This window comes from Heliangelus exortis, chromosome 3 (assembly GCF_036169615.1).
Source record: "Heliangelus exortis chromosome 3, bHelExo1.hap1, whole genome shotgun sequence".
In the NCBI taxonomy this organism is placed as follows: Eukaryota; Metazoa; Chordata; class Aves; order Apodiformes; family Trochilidae; genus Heliangelus; species Heliangelus exortis.
Genome location: NC_092424.1, coordinates 82348146 through 82371763, shown reverse-complemented (window position 1 = coordinate 82371763; position 23618 = coordinate 82348146). Strand labels below are relative to the sequence as shown.

At 43.4% G+C, this 23618-nt stretch overlaps 1 protein-coding gene and 2 long non-coding RNA genes across 5 annotated transcripts in view; 1 reads left to right on the top strand and 2 right to left on the bottom strand.

Moving 5' to 3' along the window:
- LOC139795045 (uncharacterized) overlaps positions 1-19267 on the bottom strand; it is a 38370-nt gene extending 19103 nt beyond the window's left edge. The window contains exon 1 of the long non-coding RNA XR_011725368.1: positions 19167-19267. This is a non-coding gene — a long non-coding RNA (uncharacterized lncRNA). The remainder of the gene's footprint in view (positions 1-19166) is intronic.
- On the bottom strand, positions 2622-18799 carry LOC139795043 (uncharacterized). The gene is made up of 2 exons (XR_011725366.1): positions 18653-18799; positions 2622-3055 (listed from the first exon to the last, which is right to left on the bottom strand). It is a non-coding gene; the product is annotated as an uncharacterized lncRNA (long non-coding RNA).
- The window catches only part of BCKDHB (branched chain keto acid dehydrogenase E1 subunit beta), a 111298-nt gene continuing 106388 nt past the window's right edge, over positions 18709-23618 (top strand). Inside the window, exons 1-3 of one of the 3 annotated variants that reach the window (XM_071741486.1) lie at positions 18709-18955; positions 21436-21513; positions 22331-22399. In XM_071741486.1, coding sequence (XP_071597587.1) covers positions 18775-18955; positions 21436-21513; positions 22331-22399 — 328 coding nt within the window. In that variant the 5' untranslated portion in view covers positions 18709-18774. The remainder of the gene's footprint in view (positions 18956-21435; positions 21514-22330; positions 22400-23618) is intronic. The other 2 variants (XM_071741487.1, XM_071741484.1) reach the window with 2 other exon arrangements.

Here is a 23618-nt window from a genome sequence, read left to right as displayed (position 1 = left end):
TACAGAGTCGAGATATTTGCTTTAATATCCATTTCTACACAGAAAGGGGAGCAGGGTGGTATTCCACAAAGCTAGTTCAATTTCTGGAATTGCAAGGGTTACTTTTATTCCCAAAATCCTGAGAAAGAACTTTTTCTCTGCCATTATTTTTATCATTCATGCCTGTGGTTTGTTAACTACTTCCATGCTTCCATTTGAAGTGGCAATACTCAAAATCTCACTACACATGCTCAAAGAGCAAGGGGTCTTTGTAAGCAGGGGTCCCTCCAGCCTATGGTTGGGTATTTTAGTGTGCTAGTAGCTCATTAATGTATTTATGGTATGTTAATACAGTGAATCTAATTACTCAATGTTTTTCTACCCAGTGCTCAAGGCTGTAGCCAAGATAAGTTGTGGGGAACTCTGGGGAGTGCTCCTTCCCATCCCTTTCATCAGTCTTGCAGCCCTGTCTCAGGGCCAGGCTCCTGACTACATGGGATGTGTTTTTCTCTAATTAGAATCTGGTTTTGTCTGATCTTTACTGTTTCACTGTTAGGTGAGCCCTATTTTTCTTCTGCATGTCTCTTTTGTTCTCTTTCATGTGAATTTTCCCCAAATGTGATTTCTTCCTTAAATTTGACTTATTTCAATTAATACATCACACAGGCAATTAAAAAACTCAGCTACCTGGAGCTAAAGCTATATGCAACTAAACATTCTCCATCTCACTGACCTAATTGCAGAAAGAGCATGAGTATTCATAATAATTTGCTTGGTAGCCTGTCCAAAGGGGCTGGAAATTATTGTCTTGCTGAGGATAGAGCAAGAATCTGTACCTAACACAATTAAGCTGTATAGGAAGATAGAGGCTGGGGAGGTACAAGAGGCAGGAAGGAACTGGAGAGGTGAGGGTTCACAAGAAGAGTTTAAGAGCAAAGACAGGAGTTTTCTCTGCAAAGAGGAAAGGCACAACACAAGACAGCCTTTAGAAGTCAAGGGAAGTCATGCCTTGGAATGGACAAGCAGAGATGGAAATGAAGTGAGGGCAGGACGAAGATGAGAGAAAAAACTGAGCAGAGAAAGGTTTGTCACTACTTCCTATAGCTTCTGGAACTGAAGGAGAAGCACTGGTTCTCCAGCTGTGAAATCCACTATCAAAGTGTGTGGATACATCCCCCTCTAGTGCCCGGGAGACAACAGTGTTGCCAGCACCTAGAATGTGAGTTTAGCTGATGGAGATTTGCCAAACAAAGTAGAACATCACTGTTGATGACCCAGGGAGAGCTTGCTCACCCGGAGACACCTCTCTTTTCCCAGTTGCTGCCTTTTTCAAAATACTGTCTGACAATATTTAAAAGTTATTAGAAGAAATCCACATTTGCAGTATCAAAAATGAGAGAGTTAAGTAAATCTGCTCGTGAAACCTTCCTCCATCCGCTTTCTGACTATTATCATTAGCTTTTTAAATGACCTATTTTACTAATTCCTGTGGTTTTCCCACAGGACTCCTTACCTTATGTGGGGAAAAGAACACCCTGAGTTGGGGGAATTTGTTACTACTGTGGGACGGAGGAGACTGCTGTCTGCTGAGGAGCATTTGTTGCAGCACCAACACAGAGGAACTTTGATTAAAATGGATCTGCAGTGACAAAACCAATTTTCTTACAGTTAAATCAGAAGAATGACTCCTTACAGACTATGGGGCAAATGGCATTATTTCAGGCCCTTCAAAGTGGTAGTGTGCAAGGATCAAGCTGCTACTGACAGTGAGACATGGAAGCAAAGTTTTTTTGTTTTTCTCAGTGGCAAAACTGTGGTTTGCAGAAGTCATCAGGCACTCACAGCTGCAAGCCAGGTCATAGTAAACTGCATCTCACACTTCCAAATATCTGTATAGTGCTGTAAGCACTCGAAAATCAGTCCACACACTCCCAAAGTCCAGGGAAGATTTCAGTGGCTCTAATCCTTCTGTTTTTGCTCCTCATGTAAAAAGAAGTCCTAGCAATATTGCCTCTTTTTGTGGCCAGTCTTGGAAGATATTAATCAGTGTTCATAAAAAGTTAATTAATGCTATCCCTGAGCACATCAGAGAAGCACAGTGAATAACTCGTGGTTCTGCTCTACGTTCAGCAGCACACAGTAAAATAATGCAGAGGCCTCCACACTATAGGGAAAGGATGAAAAGAGAAGACACTGAAGAATAAGTTTTAGTAAGCATGGAGTCCAGCAGTTTATTTTAACATATTCTAATGTTAGAGTGATATCTTTGCAGTCATGATCTTCTTTCAAGAGTAGTTTTTAGACTTAGACTTGCAGGTAAACGTGTATTTCTAATAAGCAACAGATACCTTATAAGGGCTTGGAAACAAAGATGATCCAGGGATTTTATTCACTTGTTCAGAAAGGACTAAGAAGACACACTATTTTGTGAGAAAAATCTCATCTATTTTTGTTTAAGAAATTCAGATTTCAAAGTCGCACAGGTTGTTACACTCATACATCTGTATCCTTATGTATATCAATAGTTCTGTGGAGTTTTTTTCCTGGTGGAATGCTTTTATTATCTCTTTTGTAGATATGAAGGTATTTAATTCAAAATATAAATTTTCACTTTGGTTAGAAAGTACCGACAAGTCATAATCTCAGTCTTAGATACAATTTTGTTTGCAGCTGAGCTAACTATTGCTATATATATATGTAGTTATGTGAAAAATGTAGTGCTGTACTTCACCTGCATGTAGTCACACAAGGAAACAGAATGCCACTCATTTCCGTCACCGGTCCACTGATAGAAGCAACCTAACTCAGGGAAAATACAACAAGAGATAAGCTTCTATAATAAAGGTACAGGCTAAGGAAGCTCCAATTCTTTTAATGACAAAAAAGAATCTCACTGAAACCAGTGTTACTGATTGTACAGACACCCCCAGTCTTTTCCAGCGGGGCCAGGAGAGGGGAGGGTGAGTCAGTCGTTCAGTTTTGCTCGGGCTTGTTATCAACTGTTGTCCTAGGTGAGGTTGTGATTTTGAAAGTACAAGTTGTCATCTTCATGTGTGTTCACTCTCAATCTCTCTGCCTGGGGGGGGAAGCAGAAATGTTGCAAGATGAAGTACTCTGCATCTCGCCTAAGATAAGAACTTTTTCATCAAAGGAAGACATGGTCACAGCTATCTCCTAGCAGGCAGGCTCAGAAGCCAAGAATGCCAAGCTTCAAGTAGTGTGGGAATGATCCCATTTCAGTCCCAGCAGAAACACTGTGAGCCAGGCACATTCACACAGAGAGAGAGACTTATTAGGAGAGCAACATGGAAATTCAGTGTGGCTGAGATAGCAGTCAGTATGGCAGGAGAATAATTTGCAAGATAAAGGTCTTGTTCATGCAGATGACCATGCAGTGACGGGTCTAACAATTTTTCTACACCAGGACCTTATTAGCAATTCAAAATAATCTGTTATATGCCTATAATATATAAATATTTGCTTCCAAATACACAAATATAGGTCAGTGCACTGGAACATAACTTGATGCACTAGGTGGTTGTGGTCACAGCAGCACGAGGAAGGGTCTGTACATTTTTCGAGGACCAATGTAACTTTTGGGACCATAGGAGGATGACAGACAAGGAAGGGATGCTCTAACTGGGAGGAACAGTGGCATCATCTCCTCTGCACAGTGTTGTCTAGGAAGTCAGCACAACCAAGGATGTCAGAGTAAGTTGTGACTGGTGATGTCATCCATAAGGCTGGTGAGCCTGGTGTGTCACCAAACATCACACGGTCACACAGAAGTGGCCAGAGAGATGGGGCAGGTGGCTCCTGAGAGTCCTGTGGGGGTACCCTAGATTAGTAGCTGTTGCTGCTACATTTCTTCTGGAATCTCAAGTACCCTGAGCCCTGCTACATTTGCTTGTACAGTCCCTACACCCCAAATCTAGGCAGTTTTTATACTCTTCTGAGGTACCAAACATATGAGCCCTGCAGAGCCCTCTGAGGGCATATGGTTAGGTGTGGACTCCCTCACCCACACTCCAAGTTAGGTAAAGGCAAGCCAGGTGAGATCTGAAAGTCAAGTATTTGCACATATTTAACAGCTTGGGTACAGCCCTGGGCCACTCCAGCTACACAGATTCCAGAGGTGGGTGGCATCCTGTTGGCTTGGAAAATAAGTGAGGCAAATATGTGTCTGTCTGCACCTGTCCTGGTCAATTTGAGTCAACAGCATCATTATTAAGAAAAGAAGATAAGGGCAGTAACTAAAGTCCTCCTACAACATTCAATCTGGGATTTCTCACTGTTCATAACAATCTTGTGTATGATTACATCCCCAGACTTACCAAGCTCCACCTGATAATAATTTAGGATGTGTTTGCATGCTCTGTTTCTAATGGGACAGCATTCGGAGTCTCTTGATCTGATGGCTGGGAACTTCTAATTCCAATCCTGAATAATTAATGGCTAATATATGGACACTCTTTCTTGTGCCAATATTGTCATTCAATTCAAATAGCTTTTTATACTCCAAGGTGTTAACCCAAAACATTTACAGACAGCAGTTTTGTCCCCCATCCATCATCCTCTGTCATCTCCTGCCATCCCTACACTGACAGTTTTCAACTTCTGCCCCATATCTCAGCCTCATTTTTGAGTAAGGCCTAATGCTGCCTTCACTTGATCATCAGAGGATGAATGGATCTGGTACAGAGGGGAATCTCAGATTTGCTCCCATCTGTTCACCTGGAGGTAATTTTGTTTCCTGGTCTTGTTCAGTCTCCTTGCCCTGTCTTAGCCCCACCTCTGAGCTATCTCAGTCATATTTTCATCTCTTCTGTCGCAACTTCTGTTCTCTTTTGCCATTCCATCATCTGCCTGCTTTTTCAAATCCCCTTCCATTACTGCAAATTTATTAATTCGTTTATCAATTCTTTTCTTCTCTGTCAGTAATTTGCTTGTTTTGGTTTGGTTTGGTTTTTTTTTTGGTTTATTGCAATTGCATCCCTCTTCCTCTCTTACCCTTCAGCTTCTTTTCCAAGATCCCAGCCTTAAAGAGAGGATGAGAATCCCCAAACTTCTTCCTGCTATAAGTTGCTACACAAACCACCCTTGCTGTTGTTTGTTTTGGACAAGTAGAGCACTGCTTGCAAGAGTAGTTTTTCCTTTGGTCTTGTCTGTAACAGTCTTTCACAAGAAGCTGAATATGTGTAGTCATAGGCAGTAGCTTTGATTGTACATGTGAAACTATCAGTAACCACCTCCTGGCACATTTGAAGGAAAACAACCTTAGGCATTCACCTACTGCAATCTAAATCATCCCAGTATCTTGCAGACCTGAACAAAACCACTCCTGTTTTTTATCACATCCTACTCCTTGTTATCATCTTCTCAGCCTGCTAAGAAAAGCATACTAAGAAAGCATTCTTCTTTCTTTCCACTAATCTCATTTCTGGGTGATGTGAGAGGCCCAGCAGAGAAGACAAAGCAAGATGGTACAGAGCATCAGTCCTCACAGAGTCATCATATATGTCTAGGAAACACACTTTGTCCTGCTGCTTTTCTGAATATTTTTGACTTCTCCAGGTAACCTGTTTCTACTGTCCTGCCTGAGATCCCCCTTTCAAAGGAAACTCTTTCATGCTTGAATTTGACGTAGTTCAGAACAAGGGTTTTCCTTCTGTTTTACAGTGAAATGTTATCCCTTCTTTGCTGCATATGCATAAACTAAAATATGTTTTAGTTTACTGGGTGCTCAACAATTTTGCAGTTCATTACCTAGGCAGTTAAAAAAAAAAAAAGCAAACAAAAAATAAACTCTTTCATGTTCTTCATAAAAGGGGATAAAGCACAATAGCAATAAATAATAAGGTGGTGGGGGGGTTGTGTGCTGAAGCATGTTCTTGTCTTTATTACCCCCACCTCAGAAAGTAGATGGAAGATACAAAATCTTGCACAGAGCTCAGGAGAAACAAAGAAGTTTTTGTGAGCAGTCCTGAAAACTGATCTGGCTAAGTCCTTGCTCTCTCAAAATATGACAATATCTCTTAACATATTTATCCTCTTCTGAGGCAGACGTTCTCATCTGACTGTAAAAAAAATGAAAAGACCAAAGGCACAAATGGAAATCCTCAGGATTTGGGACCAGCTGAGTAAGCAGCTCTTGGCATTTCTGATGCAACCATGAAAAAGTCTGATAACAGATAAATAAACTTCCACAGTTTCAGGCATATGGTAACCCTCATGTGAATCATGTAGACTGAAAAGACCTTTCCTTTCTGGAGATCCAAATATTTCATACTACTTATCTGCATTTTACAAACATGATTTATGATTGTTCCTCCCTTTTCTACAAAGATAAGAAAATTACCTTTGCCCCAGACCCTGTCAACATTAACCAATGTGCTGTGAGGCACCAATCTACTAAGAAACTAACAGCATTGTTAGTATTGACAAGAAGAGATCTCTTCATGTGGAAGAGATCCACAGGGCCCAAGCCCTGTGCTGTGGACTCCTGGAGCAAATCCTGATGTGCACAGGGTTTGCAATGGATATTGCACTGCATGACACCCACCTCTTCCCAGCAGCCTGTCCTTCAGAGAGCCTGGACAGCCTCAAGGAACACAAACTCCTCAGAGGAACACACTTGCTTCACAGCTCCAGTTTTTTATCAAGTCTTTCAAAGACAGCATTGTTTTACCATTAAACAGCTCACAATGCACAAGAAAAAAAAAATCGCTTATTTGGTTTCCCACAGAGTCCAAGTTCCTGACACACTGCAGCTTCCCTCCATGATCTCCAGGGCTATGCTGCATCTTTCCTGGGATAGTCATAATATATTGCGTTATAAGGTAGCTATCAGGTAGGGTGATTTATGGACTGGCTGCAGGACTAATCTGTTTGGAGTACCAAGACTGGTGTCAGATCCTAAGGCTGATGGCATGCAGAGTTACCTTAAATCCTGTTTGACAGCTTTCTGAAATCTGTATCTGATTTATTTGTGAAGGAAACAATTGGCTGTTAAAGACAGAATGAGTCATGGAATCACAGAATGGTTTGGGTTGGAAGGAACCTTAAATATCCTCTAGTTGCAACCCCTCTGCATGGGCAGGGACACCCCCCACTAGACAAGGTTGCTCAAAGCCCCATCCAACCTGGCTGTAAAGGGTAGAGGGCATCTGCAGCCTTCCTGGGAACCTACTTCAGTGTCTCACCACCCTCATACTGAAGAATTTCTTCTTAATATCTAACCTAAATTCTTTCAGATTAAAACCATTCCCCCTTGTCCTGTTGCTACACACCCTTGTAAAATGTCCCTCCCCAGTTTCCCTGTAGCCCCTCCTCACATACTGAAAGGCTTTTATAAGGTGTGCCCAGAGCATTCTCTTCTCCAGGATGAACAACTCCAACTCTCTCAGCCTGTCCTCATAGGAGAGGTGCTCCAGCCCTCTGATCATCCTCATGGCCCTCCTCTGGACTCAGTCCAAAAGCTCTACGTCCTTCCTGCACTGGGGGCTTGAAAACTGGACACAGTACTTCAGGTAGGGTCTGAGCAGAGCAGAGCAGAGCAGAGCAGAGCAGAGCAGAGCAGAGGGGCAGAATCACCTCCCTCAACCTGCTGGCCATGCTTCTTCTGATGCAGCCCAAGATACAGTTAGTTTTCTGAGCTGCAAACATACTCATTGACTCATATTGAGCTCTTCATCCACCAGTACCCCAAATCTATTCTCTGCCCAGTCTGTATTTGTGCTTGGGATTGCTCCATCCTATGTGCAGGACCTTGAGGTTTGCTTTATTGAACCTCATGGGGTTCATACAGGTCCACCTCTCAAGCCTTTCAAGGTCCCTCTGTATGGCCTCCCTTCCCTCCAGTGTGTTGACCACACCACCCAGCTTGCTGTCATTGGCAATTTGCTGAGGGTGCACTCAATCCCACTGTCTGTGTCACTGAAAAAGATGTTAAACAGTGCCATTCCCAAAACTGACCCCTGAGGAATGCCACTTGCTACTGGTCTCCACTTGGACAACAAGCTGTTGACCCCAGCTCATTGAGTGTGACCCTCTAGCTAATCATCCACTGAATGGTTAATTCATGAAGTCCATGTGTCTCCAATTTAGAGGCAAGGATTTTCAGTTCAGTGTCAAATACTTTACACAAATCCTGGCAGGTGACATTAGCTGCTCTTCCCTTAACTACCAACACAGTAACTCCATCATAGAAGGCTACCAATTTGCCAGGCACAAGTTGCCCTTGGTGAAGCTATGCTGACTGTCACCAAAAACCTCCTTCTTTTCCCTGTGCCTTAGCATGGTCTCCAGGAGGATCTGCTCCATGATCTTGCCAGGCACTGAGGTGAGACTGACTGGCCTGTAGTTCCTTGAGTCTTTTTTTTTTCCCTTTTTGAAAATGGGGGTTATGTTTCCCTATTTCTTGTTGGTGGGAAATTCACTGGACTGCCACAACTGCCACAATTTCTCAAATATGATGGATGGTGGCTTAGCAACTCCAATCACAGTTCCCTCGTGACCCATGGATGAAGCTCATCAGGTTCCATGGACTTGTACATTTTCAGGTTCCTTAGAAGGTTTTGAACCTGATCTACCTCTACTGTGGGTGGTTCTTCATTCTCCCAATCCCTGCCTTTGCTTTTTAAACCCATTTTATGTCCACAGCCATGGTTGCCATGGGACTGTGATATGCACAGACAGTAAGTATTTCTATTTGTAAGGAAGCTATATTTTCTGCACACAGTTAACAGAATCTGTTGCTTAACTCATCTTAGACTCATAGAATCATAGAATCATAGAATTGGCTGGGTTGGAAGGGACCTCAGAGATCATCAAGTCCAACCCTTGATCCACTCCCGCTGCAGTTACCAGACCATGGCACTGAGTGCCACATCCAGTCTCTTTTTAAATATCTCCAGGGATGGAGAATCCACCACTTCCCTGGGCAGCCCATTCCAATGTCTGATCACCCTCTCCCTAAAGAAATTCTTCCTAATATCCAACCTAAACCTCCCCTGGCATAGTTTGAGACCATGCCACACAACTTGAGACCATCTTGTACCATCCTTATTACTGGGTTTGGGATTTTTAAATATTGAAGATTCCTGTTGGATACACAGTTCCCTACAGGACTGTCTATGTCTAGACTGGGCAGATACAACACAGTGACTGAAACTTGGATCCATATGAAAAATACTGAATTTGAATGCAATCAGACATGCAGACCTCACAAACCCTGAGATTAGAGGTTGTGTGCTTACTGTCAGTGTTCTCAGGCAACACTGGGGCTAAACTGGGGGGAGCAAAGGACTTCTTGCTTACAGATGTGTTTGCTTGGGACAAAAGAGACACATTGTAGGAGTTCTGTGAGTTGCTACCGTGCATTTTTCTGTGAATTATGTCTCTACTGTCTCTACTGCCACTCATTCAGTCACATTAAAACTGCATTGAGCTGAGTTTCTCTGCAGAATCAGGCTAGTCACTTCTTCAGCCTGAAGAAGAGGAGGCTCAGGGGAGACCTCATTGCTCTCTACAACTACCTGAAAGGAGGGTGTAGCGAGGTGGGAGTTGGTCTCTTTTTCCAGACGACTTTCAACAAGACAAGAGGGCACAGTCTTAAGTTGTGCCAGGGGAGATTTAGGTTAGATATTAGAAAGAATTTCTTTATGGAGAGGGTGATCAGGCAATGGAATGGACTGCCCGGTGAGGTGGTAGATTCTCCGTCCCTGGAGATATTTAAAAAGAGACTGGATGTGGCACTCAGTGCCATGGTCTGGTAACTGCAGCGGTAGTGGATCAAGGGTTGGACTTGATGATCTCAGAGGTCCCTTCCAACCCAGCTAATTCTATGATTCTGTGATTCTATGAAATCCATAAAATGTCCCTCCTGCACTTTTCCTACTTTAACAAATGGGTATGGCAAACTGCAGCTGTATAGTATTTTCTGGAATTGCTACTCCTTCCTTTGGCATGAGTTTATTACATAAACACATGGAAAAATCTTCACTGGGGCCTTCCAGTTAAGCACATGTGACAATATCTGTGGCACAGTTCCTACCAACAGCACTAGAAGAGTTTTAAGGAATAAGAAGAAACCAAATAGGAATTAATCCTGCCAGGGACTTTATTCTAGGTCTCAGGAAATGCTGAGCATCCTTAGCTCCTACAGAGTCACCACCAGCAGAATTAATTTCTCATACATCAATCACTGAATGAGTTATCAAGCAGCCAGGTCTTGCTCTGTGATTCCCACCACTTACTCTATCACCTTTGACATCCACTACATTTGGAAAATCAGTAACCATCTAGATTTAGAGAAACAAATGCTGCTGGCAGTACAAATTCCCTACCTTTTGACATCCACTCACCTCTATGGCAGCCTGGGTATCTAAACCCCAGCACTTCAATCTTCTTGTATTTATAACATGTAAAAAGTGCTTATTTACAGATGCACCAAGACAAGAGCGTAGCCCTTACAACCAGTTTACAGTCAAGGCTCCGAGAGGAAAAATAAAGATTCTTGACCCCTATTAATGCTTGCTGGGGGCCTAGGGGCTACTTCCACTCAGATTTATCCTGATGAGAAGCATCAGGAGGTTAGAGGTAGAGATACAACTACGCTGATATTTAAATTTGAGAGACATCTCCCAGTAGGATAAATATACTTCTTTTCTTTTTTTCTTTTTTTTTTTTTTTTTTTTTTTTTTTCCTTTCTTTTCCTAATTTTACAAAAGAGTTGCCCAGGAATGAAATCTGAAACACTTTTGACAAAAGGACTGAGCCCTGTTGGTAATTCATTTAATAATTAACTAGACAAAGCTCTTGACAGTTCACAGTAGAAAATGATTCTGATATAAGAAGGGTGGAGAGAACAACCTGACAGATACATATTTCAACAGATGTTTTGCATTTCATCAAGTAAATCTTTATTGTTCCCTGCCATCTAATGGTGTATCTGGAAAATTACAAAGCAGTAAGACATTTCTCAAATTATGCTATTTCTAATGGGCTTTAATGTATTTATTTAGATATAAAGGAAGATCAAGCTTATAGACTAAAATGTGAATTGCATTCACAAGTGCAAAGATGATAAAACTAAAAGGGAGAGGTATGTAGAAGAAAAAAATATGTCATTTGGATTATATTTAGGAGAACTGACAGGTGAGCGTGTGGTTTTGCTTTTATAAAAGTAGTAGCAGAGTCACCCCTAGAATATGACCTATTTTGGGGCAGCTTTGTTTAGTCACACCCTGAATGCAGTTCTTTTCAGTCTCCTCATGTTTGAGAGCAACAACCCGAGGTCCTGAATACTGCACTGACTTGAGCAATGTTGCCCCTCTGGCAACTGATACTAGTTCAACAAATCATATAATCACAGCTTCTGTGGTCTGGGTTGGACAGGACCTCTAAATATCACCTAGTCCTACCCCCTTGCTATGGGCAGGGGTATCTTCATATAGATCAGGCTGCTCAGGTTATCCACCCTGGCATGGAATGTTGCTTCCAGGGATGGGACTTCTACCACCTCTTTGGGCAACCTGTGCCACTGCTTCACCACCCTCACAGTAAAGAATTTCTTCCCAACATCTAATCTAAATCTACCCTATTTCATCTTAAAATCATTCCCCCTGTCCTATTGCTGCACTCTGTACTAGAAAGTTTACCCCCATCTTTCCCATGGGCCTCCTTTAGGTACTGGGAGGCCACTACAAGATCTCCCCAGAGCTTTCTCTTTCCCAGGCTGAACAACCTCAGCTCTCTCAGTCTGCCTTCACAGGAGAGGTGCTCCAGCCCTCTGATCATTTCTGTGGTCCTCCTCTAGACCCACTCCAAAAGGTCCACGTCTTTCTTTTGCTAAAGACCTCAGAAGTGGACACAGTACCCCAGGTGAGGTATCACAAGAGTAGAGGGGCAAAATTACCTCCCTTGACCTGCAGACCGTGTCTCTTCTGACACAGCTTGGGACACACTTGGTGTAAGGGACTGATCTGCAGTGATCGTTGTAATCCATGAACAGATCCTTGTTAGCACTCCAAAAGAACTGCTGGAGAGGATGGCGACAGCCACAAGATCTGCGTATGGCTTAGGTCTTGCATATTGTGATAATGATTGAGATAACAAAGTTGATTGAGGGGCAGAAGGGGCTGAAGCCCATTCCAGCTGCTCAGCCATGATGACTTGATCATGCTTACTTGTGAAACATGGAAGATAGGTCCATAAAATGAGGGGCTGCATTGGTGGGCTTTGGGAGTTTCATTGTCACCAATCCTCCCCTCTTGTCTGGCCCAATGATGGATCCAGGGCCAGTGATTTTCTGTTATCTACCTCTCTAACTTTTCTTCTCCTATTTGTCTCCTATGTTCTTTCTCTTTCCTAAAATCATTAAGTAACACAATGCTTACCACAATTTTTTTCCCAGCTTGTGCAGCTCGAACGCACCTGTATTGTGACTTTTGTGATCAAAATAATCAGCCTTCATCATTGTGCAGCCTTAGCATATGTAATAATAGAAGCATCAGCTTTTATGAGTGATTCCTTGAGTAATTCTAATTAAATCTTATGTTCAAAACCAGACTTTGAGTGTCACTTCCGTCCAATCAAAGGGTACTTGACAGTTGAGCATTTTCTCGGACCATAACATTTCTGCGTGCCCTGCCCCAGTTTGGATCCTGCTCTGGCAGGGGTTGGACTCGATAATCTTCACAGGTCCCTTCCAACCCCTGAAATTCTGTGATTCTGTCGCTCTCCCTGGGAGGGCCGGGTCTGACACTCTAAGGTTGGTTCCAGCTGCACCTGGGCTCCTCTCTGAGAAGGAGCTTAGAAAGCAAAGGGCTCTGACCTGTGTCCCCCTGGGTACCCTATCCAGGTTGTGGCATTTGGCTTTCTGGGCTCCAAGCACACACCACTGGCTCATATAGAGCTTCTCATCCACCACTGCATCCAAGTCCTCCTCTGCAGGGCTGCTCTCAATCCCTTTGATCCCTCAGCCTGTGTTGGTACCAGGGATTGCCCTGACCCATGTGCAGCACCTTGCACTTGGCCTTGTTGAACTTTATGAGGTTCACACGGTCCAACTTCTCCAGCTTGACTAGGACCATCCAGGTCCTTCTGGATGGCATCCCATCATTCAGGCATAGAATCATAGAATAATTTGGGTTGGAAGGGACTTCTAAAGGTCATCTAGTCCAATCTCCCTGCAGTAAGCAGAGACACCCTCAATTAGATTAGGTTGCTCACAGCCTCACCAAGCCTCACCTTGAATATGTCCAGGTATAAGGCCTCGGCTACCTCCCTGGGCAACCTGTTCCATTTTTCCACTACCCTCACAGTAAAGATTTTTTTCCTAACCTCCAATCTAAATCTACTTTTCCCTAATTCAAAACCATTGTCTCTCACCCTATCACTACAAGCCCTTATAAACAGTCCATCTCCAGCTTTCCTGTAGGCCCCCTTCAGGTACTGGAAGGTTGCTATTGAGTGTCCCCAGAGTTATCTCCAGAGCAGTACCCAGCAGGGGCATGCAGAACACTGTGGAAACCTGTAGGAACTCATGTGACCCAAAGGTGACTTTTGACATGAACATTACTTAAAGCCAACTAAAATGAATGTGGTTCTATCTTCTGACAAAATGAACCGTGGATTTTCTTTTCTGTCTCCTTTTGTAACACACTTCTATCTGTACATGTGATAAGGTTTACAATTTATTATTATCTAAATCAGAGCTACTGCTATCAGTCTGACTAATATAAGCAGATAGTACTCTAATAAAAATAGCAAAAGAAAAAAAAGAATTATGCCTCTATAAGAATTACTTATAGAGGACAAAGAACTTCAAAAAGGTAGATCATTAAACAGACATGGAACTGCACTGTACTACAGGGGAACAACTATGGGAAAACAGAAAGGCTTTGGCTCAGTGGTTTTGTGGCTCAAGCTGATCCAATACCTTCTTCTCCCTCTTTTGCTTTCTACTGAACATGAACATACTATAAGGAAGCATCAAAACTGACCAGTGATACTCTAGTATATTATAAAAATATCAAAGCAGTATTCCAGCATGTTTATATATGGTCTGCTGGATGGATATGTTTTATCCCAAGAGTCTTGAATACTGGACTTGTATATTTGCTTTTTGAAAACTGCTTATAATGTCAATTGTAAATACATATGAACAATTCATCTTTCCACTCGTTTCCAAATCTGATTCATTAAGATTTTTGGCATACTTTCCTGATCAGTGAAATAGCAATTTTCACATCTTAGTGAGCAGCAATGGTTATTTTAGAACTGAAAGGTATTAGTATGATTATTTCAGCATGACCTAACTCAGTAGTTTTGATATCAAGATAATAACTTTACTTTCAGCTATAATACATCTTCTACAAGGGAGTAAAATTACTATTTGAAGAATGGAAGTGATGAGAATACAGCATGTTCTGAGAGAAATTGTTCCTCTCTTTCATTATCCTCAAGATAAAAATGTGGTCCTTAATCCTTGTACAAGTTGTATTTCATTATCATGGTTTTTTGCATTAGACTTATGAGCTGTCAACCATCAGAAATAATTTCCCTGTACAGGTATTTCTAGATTGAGTCACAGTAGAAAACAGAGTTAAACATCCTCTGTGGTTTCAAAGAAATAAAACTGATTGAATGAAAGAGAGTGGGATTCTCATCCATTAAATATGACACACTTAAATGCCTTATAAGAAAGCTGAACAATGTATCTGTGAATAGAACCACTGTTTCTAGCATGGTTTCAGTGTATTTTAAAAACAGAATTGTCTTTAATTCAAGTGTAATAATTATGTGAAGTGTTTAAAAATCTAAACAGCAATTGGAAACAAATGCCACAGTTACTATTGTAGGCTGAGTGGGAAGCACTGTCTTCACACTGAGATGTGAGATATGTCAGAAGTAACTGGATGATTTCTGACCCTACACACAAATGAGTACAAAACTACTCCATTTAGGCTTCATTTCCTTTTTTCTCCTGCTCTCTCCCAGACTACAACTTGGCTGGCCCAGATGCAGTGCTCACTGTCTGCTTTTTATCAAAGTCTAAAATAATAATTTCCCTGCTAAGCTGCAAAACAGTCCCTGGCATTTATGCTGCTTAAGATGAAAGCAATCACTTCTAAGTCCCTTTGTTAAAAAACATTGCTGCTCTGGTCTTGCTCAGTTTGTCTTATTCCTAGGGGTAAGACTATCCTCTCTGTTCACATGGCTAATCTGTACAGATTTATAACAAAGCCAGACGGGCCAAAAAGTTACAACTTTTCCTTTCCACAGTACAGTTTAGAAAACAATTCCTCAGTTATAGGTACCCCAGAAAGAGATGATTGTCCCTAACCAGCAAAATTACCCATTTGTATGAGTGAGGGAGAAGGGACAGGGGAGAAAACAGCTACGAAGTACCAAAAAATTACAGAAAAAGGAAGATTAAGAAGAACATAATTAAGGCAAGAGGAAGACAGCAAAGGAAGCTGAAGTGCCAAAACATGTATGAGCCTGACAAGATTGTTTACTAGCAGCTTCTGTAAGAGGGGGTGAATCAGCTCATCAACTGCTGGGGTGTAGAACATGCTACAAAATTCCTTCGATGAACCACAGAGCAGGGAGGAAAACTTTCAGCAACATTACAGCATGACAGACTGCACTGACAAGAGAACAACAGTGAAACTACATTTGATGGAATGCAACAGAAATAATCTGGATGGCTCATCACCTACAGAGATGTAACTTAAATAAAGCTACATCTACTGGGAAATGTGATGAGCTCAGAAGGAAGCTATAGTTCAGACATAATACAATTTATGTCCAAATTTTGAGGGATTTTGTAGTAGAAGAGTAGACATGGAGCCATATGCTCATGTCAGGGTTCAATATCTGCAGTTTGCTCACAATTAGATCTGTGTCAATCAGAGGTAACACCATAGACTTCAAAGGACTTACATCTGCTTAATGCTGGCATAAACATGGGCATAATCTGGTCCATGTCAATAGGGTCTGCAGTCATCATCATATCCTCCTTAATTACTCTCCATGATTATTCAGAAATAATATTAATGATTGCCAGAGTTGTTTAATGGCTGCCAACAACAGTAAACGTGCACATAATGACTAATCCCCACAGATGGGAAATGTACCTGATTTCATTCTTTCAGTCTGGTGTATAGGTTTTACAGAAGTGGCCCAATGTGGGTGAACAACAGCGAGAAAGCTGTCTACAAAATGCAATTGCTGGAATATTATAACACATACCAGGAGCTATGCAGATAAAATTATTATTGCTGGACCAGACTGACAGGCTGGAGAGGTGGACCTCTGCAAACTGCATGAAGCTCAACAAAGCCAAGCAAAGGTCCTGCGAATAGGTTGGGGCTATCCCAAGTGCACGCAGAGGTTGGGCAGGGAGAGGACTGAGAACAGCCCCGAGGAAAAGGATTTGGGGGTGTTGGTTGTTGAGAAACTGAACATGAGGCAGCAATGTGTGCTTGCAGCCAGGAAGAACAACCACAACCTGGGATGCATCAAAAGCAGTGTGGCCAGAAGGTCGGGGCAAGTGATTCTCCAGTTCTACTCCGCTTTGGTGAGACCCCACCTGGGGTACTGTGTCCAGTTCTGGAGCCCCCAACACTAGAAGGACGTGGAGTGAGTCCAGAGGAATGACACGAGGATGATCAGAGGGCTGGAGCACCTCTCCTGTGAAGGCAGGCTTGGAGAGTCGGGGTTGTTCAGCCTTGGGAAGGCTCCAGGGAGACCTTAAAGCTGCTTCCTCCACCTGAAGGGGGTCTGCAGGAAAGCTGGGGAGGGGCTTTTTACAAGAGTATGCAGTGAAATGAGAAGGGGTAATGGTTTTAAGCTGAACGAGATTTATGTTAGATATTAGAAAAAAATTCTTTAGTTTGAGGGTGGTGAGACACCGGCAGGGTAATATCAGAAAGAATGTTTTATAAAACCTGACAAGGAAAATACCTACATATGAAAGACTATGATTTCATTACTAAAAAAAGGGAAAAAATATAATGAAGGCATGAGGAAGTGTGTTTGGAAAACAAGACCTCGGACAAGAAGACATAAAAATAAGACACAGAGAGGGTAGATGTGGAACTGTGAGGGGGTTTAAAGACACAGGGAACAGGTAATACTTGCAGGTCTCTCTATTAATTTTTTTAATCCTTCAGGGCTAGGGGAAGAATTGGAGGATTTCAGACTTTTGTTCAATATTTCTCGATGCTGGCATGATAATTAGAAAATCTCAGTGTGCCCCAGTTTGAGCCAGGGTAGAAAAAATTTTCTTTCTTGTAATTTTACTTTTCTCTGCCAAGCAGCTGCACTTGCTGAAATAAATACATGTTTCTCATTCAGTGTCTGCTTCTAGGACTGCTAATGCTCAATGTTTATAGTTATGGCTACAGAATGGTGTGAAGAGCTGAGGCCACTGCTTGGTTCTGAGGAACATCTTATGGTCTGGGAATAGAAAGGGAGCAAAGGGATCACACCTGTGACCCTCCTGTAGGGAGGAGCGGAGCACATAGGTGACCAATATCAGGCAGAGTATTCAATCCCATACACATTATATTTGGTATAAATTTGTCAGTGGGGAAGGGGGGAAGAGGGAAGGGGGGAAGGGATAAAGGGGACGGTAAGGGTAAGGGTAAGGGTAAGGAGAAGGGGAAGGGGGAGAGGAAGGGGAAGGTAAAGGGAAGGGGGAACGGGGGAGGGGCAAAGGGAAATGGGTGGGGAATGGGGAGGGGCAAGGGGAAAGGGAAAGGGAAGGGGAAGGGGAAGGGGAATGGGGAGGGGAAAGGGAAAAGAGAAAGGGAATGGGGAAGGGAAAGGGGCAAGGAGAAAGGGAAGGGGACGGGGAAAGGGAAGGGGAAAGGGAAGGGGAAAGGGAAGGGGAAAGGGAAGGGGAAGGGGAAGGGGAAGGGGAAGGGGAAGGGGAATGGGGAGTGGAAAGGAAAGGGGAAAGAGCAGGGGAAAGGGGAGGGGAAAGGGGGAGGAGAAAAGGAAAAGGAAAAAGAAAAGGAAAACGAAAAGAGGAAGGGGAAAAGAGAAGGGGAATGGGGAGGGGAAAGGGAAGGGGAAAGGGAAAGGGAAAGGGAAAGGGAAAGGGAAAGGGAAAGGGAATGGGAATGGGAATGGGAATGGGAAAGGAAATGGGAAAGGAAATGGGAAAGGAAATGGGAAAGGGAAAGGGAAAGGGAATGGGAAAGGGAATGGGAAAGGGAATGGGAAAGGGAATGGGAATGGGGAGGGGAATGAGGAGTGGAAAGGAAAGGGGGAAGGGGAGGGGAAAGGAAAAGGAAAAGGAAAAGGGGCAAGGGCAAGGGCAAGGGCAGGGGCAGGGGCAGGGGCAGGGGCAGGGGCAGGGGCAGGGGCAGGGGGATGGGCAGGGGCAGGGGCAGGGGCAGGGTAAGTGCCACCGCCCCTCACAGCAGGCGGCCCCGCCCCCCCACGCGCCGGGCAGCCGCGCCCCGCCCGCTCGCGCCCCGCCCTCGGGGAAGGCTCCACGCCCCTTCACGCCCCCGCGCACCGCCCGCGCGTGCTGAGGACGCAGCCTCGGCCCCCACGCGCCGCGCACCCTCCCCGCGTGCCTCCCGCGCACGCGCAATAAGCCCCTTCTCTCCCCTCCTTCTCCCTCCCCCTCCCCTCCCACCCCTCCACCCACCGCAGAGCGGCTTCTGATTGGTCCATCCTCCTCCAGCCACTGTCCAATCAGAAAGCTCGCCCGGGACCCCGCCTCTTTAGAACGCGCGGCGGTGGCGGCGGCGGCCCCGGGGAGCGGCGGCGATGGCGATGGCGGCGGCGGGGCTGGGGCTGCGCGGGGTCCGCGCCTCCGGGGCGGCGGTGTCAGTGGCGATACGCAGCCGTGGCGATGGGCTCTGGAGCCGCCTGACCACGCTACCGACCGTGACGCGCCGCTTTGCGGCCCACTTCGCTTTCCAGCCGGACCCGGCACCCAGCGCGTACGGTGAGAGCCAGACCGGGGTCCACCCTCTCTCCCGTCGGGTCCGCCCCGCCGCCTCCGCCTTCTCGGGGGAAGCCCCCGCCCGGCGGGGGTGGGGCGGAGGGGAAGGGAGAGAGAAGGGTGGGCGCTCCCCGCCTCCCCTCTCTCCTTCCCTTTTTCTTCCTCTCCCTTCCTTCCTCTCCCCCCGTCTCGGGCTGCCGTGCCCGCCGAGTACCGGCTGCGGGATGAGGGTTTCCCTGCGGGGCATTGACCCCCAGTGCTGGGGGCGGTACCCTGGGCGTCGTCGGCCTTCGCCTTGGGAGCGTGTCCCCCCGCGTTGTCCCCGCGTTGTCCGGGGCGGTGATGTCCCCGTGGGCCACGGGCTGCGGGTCCGGTGCTGCTCGGGGCGGGCTGGTCCGGTGTCTGGGCAACCGGGGCAGACCTTGCTGTAGGCCTGCCTGTCATCTGCTCCTTCCTGCAAGGCCTGCCTTCTTTTGCTCAACTCCTGTTCCCGTGGTAAAGCTTCTGGCAGTAACTTCGGGACTGGCATCCATCCCTGTTATGTTTGTTGTTTTTTTTTTTTTTAAATTGTGTTCTGAAGCCATGAGTGTGGTAATAAACTTATGATTAATAAACACTGCTGTCCAGTGAAAGGTTGGAGGTTAATTGTCACGATCACACAGGGTAAACGCAGATCTGTTGGAAATTAGCAGCTCGGGATGAAATTTCTTGGTCTGACTTTATTTCTCAGATGCATCCAAAGGAGGGCAACCAGGCTGGTGAAGGGACTCGAGCACAGATCCTATGAGGAGAGGCTGAGGGAGCTGGGGCTGTTCAGCCTGGAGAAGAGGAGGCTCAGGGGAGACCTCATCACTCTCTACAACTCCCTGAAAGGAGGGTGTAGCCAGGGGGGGGATGGTCTCTTTTCCCAGGCAACCCTCAGCAAGACAAGAGGGCACGGTCTCAAGTTGTGCCGGGGGAGGTTTAGGTTGGATATTAGAAAGAATTTCTTTACTGAGAAGGTGATCAGACATTGGAATGGGCTGCCCAGGGAAGTGGTGGATTCTCTGTCCCTGGAGATATTTAAAAAGAGACTGGATGTGGCACTCAGGGCCATGGTCTGGTAACTGCAGCAGTAGTGGATCAAGGGTTGGACTTGATGATCTCTGAGGTCCCTTCCAACCCAGCCAATTCTATGATTCTATGAGTTCTCCTGGAAGAAGCCCGCTGCAGAGGAGCTCTTTCACATGGTCCAGTGTCTTTAGTTGAGTTGTTACAGTTACAGCTTGATCAGTTGTTACAGTGTTACAGATTGATCATTAAGTCTGAGATAACCTGTTCGCTTTTAGGAGGTACAAGCATGCAAGGTGTTGCAGAGTAAAACCTGTGTGCTGTAGGTCTCATGGTGGAGAAGAAGCCCTTGTGCTGCAGGCCAGTTTGTGTTGCCATTCATTAGTAGAAAACTAGTTCCCTATAATTTAAAATGCACTTTGCAATTCTGTGAAAACGGTGAAAGTAAAATCAAATCATGCCAATACTAATCCTGATAATAAGATAATGCTTCTCTAACTCTACTGTTAAAATCTGGAGGGCACAATTAGTTTCTTCTTTCCCACAAAGGCTGATACAGAACTCTTATTAAAAAGAGCAGCAGGTCAGAACAGTCCATGTTAGTTTCTGACGTTTGCTTGTATAATAGGCATTTATTTGTTTAAAATACTGCAAGGATTGTATATTGAGGAGAAGATAACCTCATGTGGAGGACTGGGGAAAGAGAAAGACCTGCTATTCCCCAGGTTTCCCTCCACTGAATTTGTATATGTTGATTTTTGTAGATTTCATGTACTTTGGACAGTTCTTATAACTATTTTTTACAGTTCTCCTTTATAAAGGGCCATGTCAAGTGTGACAAATGAAGCCACTGAGTTTAGCAATGTGTAGGATTGCAGCTGCAAAAGATTATGATACAGCAGTCTGGTGCAATTGCTTTGCCCATTTAGTATAAGTTTCAAGTATAAGTTTCAAGTTTTCATCCTTTGTAGTGTGGATTTGATGCTGTTTGTAAACAGGAAAGGCTGTAGCTTTAAAAAATAGTGAAAGAATGATGAAGTAAAGTTCATGGGATCTAACAGAAAGGATTCCAATTCTCAATAATGTTTTGCTGTGGTTTCTTCTATGGTTTCTTCCTTTGAAAAACTGTTGTGTTGTTGTTCCTAGTGTTTGAATGTGCATTGCAAAGGTGTGTTTGCTCAGTTAAGAGCAGTTTTTGCAAAAGGGTTGAATGCAGAAGAGTAGAAATACAGTCCTTGGGATTGCAAAATACACGATGCTCAATCCTATCTATCCCATAATCTTAAATTTACTCTGCAAATGAGTTTTAGGTACTCCTAGCAGGGATCCAGTTTCACTGTTAACGATTTTTTAGTCATATTTTGCATCAGTGTTTTCTAATGTATTTTGTATTTTGAGTGAAAATAAATGGCTAAATAATCCCTTTCACACAGGGCAAACTCAGAAGATGAATCTTTTCCAGTCTATAACAAGTGCCTTGGACAATGCTTTAGCCAAAGATCCAACTGCAGGTATGCTATGCTTGTCAGTGTGTTTCTCTTTGTATGAATTGCATTTTGGTTTGCCTGTTTGTGTAAAATGTTACATGCGTTTCTCATGATCTTTAAAGTTTTCTAAGATGTTCTACACTTTGAGACTAACAAAACTTCAAAATGTGTGTATTAATGGATCGTGTGACCTAGAATGCAATTACTTTTACTGATAAAACCTATATTGCATAGGTCATCCATGCTATAAAGATGGTAGTGTTGAATACTAAGAGTTGTCTAGTTATTACATAGCCATTTTTTCTCTAGAGATGTTCTCTGAAGTCACACTTCAGGGATCTGGCAAGCATGTTGGGAGGTTTGAAATGTTGTATTGGATTAGTATTTTGAAGAAAACTTCAGTTTGGCATTTTTCAGAACTCTACAGCTACTGCAATTTGTGGATGAAGAATGCAAAAGGTTTTTAGTGAAAGTAGGACACACAACTTCAATGACTCTTTAGTGATTGAATGTAATTGTTTCTTGGAGTTGCTTTTATTTATTTGGATGTTGTGATAGTATAGAATATTTCAGAAAAATAAATAGGTGATTTAGTGAACCATAGCTGGATCAGTTTCACTAATTCAGTTTTGAGACACAGTTGTGTTGCTGTGCTGATTCCTCATTAACCTTGGATCTCTGTTATAGTTGGGCTGTGCATGAGAAACACTTAGGTCTAGACACATCTTGAAATAAAATGAAATGTTGGGTACTACTTATGTTTGTCTCATACAGAAAACTTTGAAAAATGTTCTGTAGAAATAAGATGCACTGGAGTAACATCAACCTCCTTTACTTTCAGTAATATTTGGTGAAGATGTGGCCTTTGGTGGTGTCTTCAGGTGTACAGTTGGCTTGCGAGACAAATATGGTGAGTTAGCATCTAGTCCTAACATTTGAGTGCTACCATCTCTGTTCTTTTGTTACCCCTGCATGGTTTGTTGAAGAAGGGAAGAACACTTGGGAGAGAAGCCTTGTAAATGGACTTCTGTTTTCCTTTGTCCTTGGAAACAGAAAAAGCTTTGAATGTGTTACAATTTATGTAAGCTTTATGTAAACTTTTTCAAAGTTCTCAAAACTTGCTGACTTGCTGAAACTTGCTTTCCGGAGTCTTTAATTTCTTCAACTGATTTTATAAATATGCTTTCATTAAAAAAACCCAAACAACTGCAATTGGATCAGATATTAATCATTGTACTCCCATTTGGGTTTAATTACAAGCTAAAATATCTTAGCAATAATACATGGTGATGCTTTTTGGTCCTATCTATCAAGAACAGCGAAGGAGTGACACTAAAATGGATTTAAACTCTTTGCTAAATATAGTATTTTCTAGCATGACCTGGGAAGATAATAGGGAAATGGATGTGTTATAGCTTGTGCTTTCTCTAAAATGTGAGTGGTTTACTTGTTTGGAAGACTCATGTGAAGGCATTCACAGGAATAGTACAACTGTTTGTTTCAAAGGCTCTTAGAAATAGCCTTTATCACTAGGTAGAAAAAACAGGTTTGCAAAAGTATATGGGTTAGGGTTACAGCTGAGGAGAGGTCAGTAAAAGAAGAAAACCATTGACTTGCAGAAACTTCTAAATTTTTGCTGAAAACTTACTGTTTAAGTAACTTTTAGATAAGAAATTTTAAAACTTGCAGAAATAATTACCAAAAAAAGCTTTGGTGATCTGTGATTTGAATTAATCTGTATACTGTGTTTGGAAGAAACTTCCACTTTTTCTGGGATGCAGTCTGCTAGAGCTGAGTGTCAGAGACTGCTGGAAAGATGGGCTGGAGGAGAAGACACTATTTCAGAACATATGGTATTGCACAAGTGTGTTTGTGTCATATTCACAGTTCTTGATGGATAGAATTTAACCACTTAGATTGTAATACCTGGTTGACAAATCTAGAGGACTTTTTAAAGTCCTTCACTGTTCTTCCAATTAAGCTCCTTCTTTAGTTATCCATTTCATGTGGATTAATTAAGTGCATGTTTTGCTGGGAGAAGTACTATTACTGCAGTTCAAAAAGAATCAATGTTGCATGTATTGCATGCTAGGTAGTACATAGCAGGTCTTGGAAACTGGTTGTGAATT